Source organism: Martes martes (assembly GCF_963455335.1).
Source record: "Martes martes genome assembly, chromosome: 13".
Lineage (NCBI taxonomy): Eukaryota > Metazoa > Chordata > Mammalia > Carnivora > Mustelidae > Martes > Martes martes.
The window spans coordinates 15574413-15580412 of record NC_137901.1 but is presented as its reverse complement, the minus strand read 5'-3'; the positions used below and the strand labels follow the sequence as shown (position 1 = coordinate 15580412).

Genomic DNA, 6000 nt, shown 5'->3' with positions numbered 1-6000 from the left:
TAAACAAATAAAAGCATTGTATCCTTGACCTTTTTTACAAATAATGAAATTGCTTCAGATTTCTGTACCATCAATAAAAAGGGCTTTAAGAGAGTCTATGTTATAAGTTAGAGCAGTCAACACACCTTTCATGGTCAGGTTCTTTCCCATCACATAAAAAGCACACTCTGGCTCCAGGGAGTCTTTGAAAGCAGGTACGATTTTCTCACAGAACATGGATGTCAAGAAGTGTGGATGTAGCCTGACAAGTAAGTTGAAATTTTGTGAGAAGTGGGAATTCAATGGCAATTATTATTAACTGAAAGAGTGGGATTTTGAGTGTTACTTGTCAAAAAGTGCAGACTGTCAAAAAAAGTCTTACTTATTTTATATGGTTATTAATCACATATATTAATCATATATCGCATATTTTGACAAAAACTTATTAGAAATCTTTATCGAACGTATTTAAAATTGTCATTTTGTTATTAAATGTAAATTTAATATAGTTTTAGGTTGTAGATTCAATGTGTAGTTGAACTAATAATGGAGGATAATTTTTAGGGAAATATATCAGATCTTTTGGTTTTTACATAATTTCTCTGTAAACATTTGTAATATCATCCCATGTGTAGATTTTTTAAACTTTCACTTTTTCTTATAATTGTTGTTTCCACTAATCATTTAAAAGGAGGTATGCTTCTAAAACTTTAGTTACTTTAGAACTTATGTTATTAATTATTATTCACTTGGTATAGCAGGGAAACTTTAAAAAGCATTTTCCCTCTAGAAAAAAATTTTACAAAGAATTAACCTAATATATTTCTGTCTACAGGGTCAACACATAATATGGAAATTTGTTTTTAAGTACACTGCTTTATAAATCATCCCACATTTCTGTAATTTCTGTCTTGCACAGTTTTTTCATGTATCAGGTTTTTATTCTTTATGAGAAAAAGCTCTAAAAGAACATTTTTATCTGTCATACATAAACACTTTAAAATTCTTAAACATGGATCAAAACAATTTAAAAGTGATTGTGCTATAGTCTGAAAATGCGACCTGAAATATATAGAAATGGCTTATTTTATTTTAAGAAAAATCCATTAGAACTGGAAGCATTTAATACCACTAAGCTTATTACAAAGCCAAAACTACAAAATTTGGCTAAAAACTATTTTCTGATAACTTCATATTTTCTCTCTGTCTAGCTGTAGGCAAACACCTTGATATTATGAGTTCCAACCTCCCCCACAATGCCCAGAACATTAAAAGATACTCAAGAATGACTTATTTGCTGAATTGAATGTTTGGTTTAATATTTTTATTGAAGAAGACCACAGGACTTACTGTTTTTAAATACTGATTTTTAAAAGGTGGTCTTTGGATTCAAACATCTGTCGATAAATCCTAGCTCTACCGTATAAGCTATTTTTGTTAATAATAGCATCTATATCATAACCCTGTGTCATGAGGATTAAATAGAACAATACATGTGAGATTTTAGAATTATTTAGATTTAGAATTATTACTATTACTTAACTTCTTTAAATTTGTTTCTTTATCTGCATACTGGGAAAAATGGGATTATGTTGTAGGATTATTGTGAGGATTAAAATGTGTGCAAAGCACTTAGAGCTCTTAATATATGGTAGACATTATCACATATAGTTAAATGTTAACAGCAGGATCTTATCATGAAGTAGTCATTGTTATTTATAATTAAACATGGTAGGTCTTAATTACTAAATTTCTAATCTTGTACACAAGACTGATGTGAAAGTAACAACCACAAATTGTATCACTTGTTGTCTATATGGTTATAAAAGAGCTGTACATAATATTGGTAGTATTAATGCTTCTCTACAGTTTATACCTACCCACCAGAGATCACATGTGGATATAAATAAAAATTCAGTGATTATAAATTTCTTGAAAGCATCTATTTACAGATAAAAGCACTAAATACATATTATGAACATGCTTTAATAATCACAAACACTTCCTTTTTTAACTTAGATAAGGAACAGATGAGAAAAAAATCTGGTCCTACTTTTCAATCAACTGAGAAAAATGTGACAGAAGACGCTCAGACTGAGAATGTAATGACTAATTTATCAAATGCTTATGCTTCAGGTATCGGTATCCATAACAAATGCTATTTTTTTCATTCTTTTTTGTCATCTACATATTTATTGAAGCAATTGTAATTTCCTTAAGATTTGATGCTTTAACTTTTTTTTTTTTTTGAGAGAGAGAGAGAGAGAAAGAGCAGGTGCAGGGAGGAACAGATGGAGAGAGAGAGAGAGGAATCTCAAGCAGGCTCCACGCCCAGCACAGAGCCTGACACCAGGCTCGATCTCACAACCCTGAGATCATGACAAGAGCCGAAATCAAGAATCGGCTGCTTAACCTACTGAGCCACCGAGGCGCCCCTCAATGCTTTAATTTACTTCTAAACGTACAATGACCAGCTTATTTTTTGACAGCACAATATAATAAGGTCCACCCGGGGGGATCTAGAAGGTTCAGTTACTCCAATGGCATTAATCTAAAATGGCTATGTATGTGTGTGTGTGTGTGTGTGTGTGTGTGTGTGTGAAAATTGTTATCCAGTGGGACCTTGAATGAAGATTATAAGTAAGATTTCGACAAATGTTACTTGTTTTTTGACATGAGCTTTTAGTATCTTTAATTGCCAATTATCAAAACTCTATCCCCATGGTGATTTTCTTTGGTACTCTAGTCACTGACCTGGCTGTTTCTCCCTTTTTTTTCTCTCTAGATTTGCTGCCATCCAAGGACGGTAAAGATTTAACAAACTGTTTTTTGCTACAAGTGGTAAACATTCTTCTGCATTACATCAAAAAAAGTTTTGATGTTAAGAGTAAAATACTGGACTTCCATCATCCTCATCAACTTCTTGAAGGTTTGGATGGGTTTAACTTGCAACTGTCTGACCACCCTGAATCTTTGGAGCAGTTACTTGTTGACTGTACAGATACCTTGAAATACGGTGTTAAAACAGGTGATTTTCAGATTGATGCGCTTGAGCTGGAGACAGGTTGAATAGTCTTAAGTTATGTGTATGTTGAAGATGGTCCAGTTTTGTTCATTTTTATTTAAAACATTTGTCTAGTTTACTTTCAAATTGGTGTTATCCCATATGAATTGTTTATTAATTAAGAAAGAAAAGTAGAAGTAGTTTTGGTTTGGGGAGTTTCATCCCAAGGGCAACTAAATGTACCATCTTAACTTCTTTTCACTTTTCTGTTTCATTTGGTCAAATTCATTATTGATGCTCAATTGGGTATCCTTTTACATCAATAAAATATAGAGAGATAAAATTATGTATGTATAATTATATATATATACATCCTATATTTTAGAAATTGTTTTCCGATTAACTTTATTGTAACTTTATTCTTAGCCACTTAAAGCAATGGTACTTCCAGGAGCTAACACTGTTTGAATAGGATGTATGGCTCTCTTTTTTAAAAGTGTTAACTGTATACTAAATAATGTATTGGAAACAACATAATCTTTGGAACACACAAAAAGGGTCCAAATACAACCTATATCCCTGGGTCTATTATTCATTTCTTATTATATGATCTGTGAAATATTTCATGGATATTTTAATAACTGGAGACTTGCTTTGTATTTGATAGACATCAAATAGACACTTAAAATAATGTATTTTTGACATCCCAGAAACTTTACCCATCACAAATATTTTATCTTCAGAGCAAACTGATCAACCATGGCACCAAGGGAAAATGACTTATATTTAAGAATGCTCATTTCTGCATTAATTTTAATAACAAAACCCCCAAAAAGTATACTCATTTTGACATTTATTTTATATAAACTGGATATCCTTTGAGAGGATACTATACAATGTTACTATTTGAAGTCCAAGGAAAGTCATGGGGAATTTCTCACGGAATTTTAATTATTATAAGAAAAATACCACAAAGTAATATGCTCAATATGATTTCAATTATGTTTATATTTTAAACTCTTTGAAAGTGTATATATGTATATACACACATATAAAACTACCTATTTATAAAAATACATTTTTAAGTTATACCTTCCAAATGTATTTATTATAAATATTTGGATAGCTATGTAGATAATTTCTCTACATCTATGCATAAAAATTACTATTCTGTATGTATCATTTTCTATTCTATGCACTCCTATAACATGTAGTGTATTTACAACTAAAAAAAATGATTGAATAAGGCAAAAAGAAAGCCTCATAGGATTCCAAAATAAAAGGCACGTTTTAAGACTAAGTTCAACCATATAAAGAAAATGTGAAGTTGAAATAAGTTTTCATTAGAAATAAAGATAGCCAAAGAAGTTCTGAAAAACAGCAGGGCAATTGGAAAGCACTCCAACAGATGTAAATCCAGTTCTATTTCCTTCCCTCCTTCGGCATTGCAAATGCAGAAGAATCTCTAGGGGCCCATTCCCTGCCTTTGCACTTCCCAGTACCAAGCCCTGAGGGAAAAGTCAAAGATGCTGAGAAAGCGAAAACTAAATAAGAGAAAGAAACAGTTGGTAACAAAGCCAGACATTCCATTCCTTCCATTGTAATGAACACTGACTGAGCACCTACAGGTTAAAAACGTTGCAGGTGCTCCGGGAGGAGGGGCGCTGCCGGTGAGGGAAAGCCACCAGAGGGAAAAGAGGTTTGCGGAGAGCCGAGAAGGACTTCATCCTCAAGACAGGTTGTCGAAGAAGAAGTGCAAAGACGCTAAAAAGAAATTAACTTAAACGGAGTTGAATATAGAATATTCGATGGGGCAACAATGCTTGGTGATTCTTTATTAATATAAATCCTCAAAATATCATTTTCTTATCTGTCCAAAAAAAGTGGAAGCAGCTTTTGAGAAAAAAAAACTATTTAATTTGATTTAGGTGGTTCCTTCCCCACTCACTGAGTGGTTTCACGCATCCCAGCCTGGGTCTTTCTATTTTAGATCCAGGATGGCCTCCTCCTCCTCAGGCTTAGGAGATCTTCCTCAACCCAGTGACTTCTCGAAGCTGCTTCTCCTACCCATGATGCGTCTCCTCCACTCTCTGTCTGGAAGCTAACTTTAGCTCTTACCAGAAAGGTCACTTCCTCCACAAAGCCCCCTCTAAAGATAGTGTCTCTTGTTCCCCTGGCCACCTTAACCCCCCGAGGAATGGTCTTATGGTCTTACAACAACCCAATCTTCTCCTTTGTGGTGCTTTTCACAATTGCAGTGAAACGCATGGGTGTTTTCTTACACTGGCCAGTAGGATCTGCACAGTAGTGCCTCTCTCCACCTGTTTGCTACCGTGTGCCCCGTGCTGAGCGCTGTCACTGCCTGTGACAGCTCTCAGTAGAGTTATTGAATGAAATAATTCGTTTATGTGTCCTTGACCTGAATACCTGTTCACTGAGAAACTGCTGGAAATTGAACTGCTTTTTAGTCCCGAGTTTTTATTTTGGTTCATTTGTAGTTTTGTCTGTTGTCTAGGACATCCTCACTATTTTAACCAGCTCTCCAGTGGGCTAGATGTGGTTGGACTTGCCGGGGAATGGTTGACCGCCACTGCCAATACCAACATGTGAGTATCCTTCTGGGCTCAGAGACATGCGTAAATAAGAGTGAAGATGTAGATTGTATATTTTTGCTGGATATGATGCTTGCCATGTCAAAACCAAATAGTCCATACCCTGAGAGAAATGCAAAGAAGCTGCTCCATGTTCCCTGGGTAAACTGTTCAAGGTTTATCCAGTCCTCTGGACAGGCTCTAGAAACTTCCAGGATCTTAATTCCTTCGTAAGGAGTAAAGGTTACTTGACGAGTCTGGGTTAGTGGTGTGCCAACTCTGAGTCCGGTTCTAGGGTTAGAATCATTTAAACACTCCCCCCCAAAGAGCCCACAGCGTATAGTGGTCTAAAAGACACACACAAGTGTGTGGAAAGTCGCCGGAATATAAATTAGAACCTGAGTCTGATCAAAGGTGAAGAAAGTA

General features: G+C 34.7%; 1 protein-coding gene across 1 annotated transcript in view; it reads left to right on the top strand.

Annotated features, from left to right (window-relative positions):
* Positions 1-214: 214 nt before the first annotated feature.
* The window catches only part of LOC308354237 (glutamate decarboxylase 1-like), a gene marked incomplete at both ends in the record, with an annotated part of 29084 nt that continues 23298 nt past the window's right edge, over positions 215-6000 (top strand). The window contains 4 exons of the mRNA XM_080821601.1: positions 215-248; positions 1999-2115; positions 2765-3007; positions 5499-5589. Coding sequence (XP_080677727.1) covers positions 215-248; positions 1999-2115; positions 2765-3007; positions 5499-5589 — 485 coding nt within the window. The remainder of the gene's footprint in view (positions 249-1998; positions 2116-2764; positions 3008-5498; positions 5590-6000) is intronic.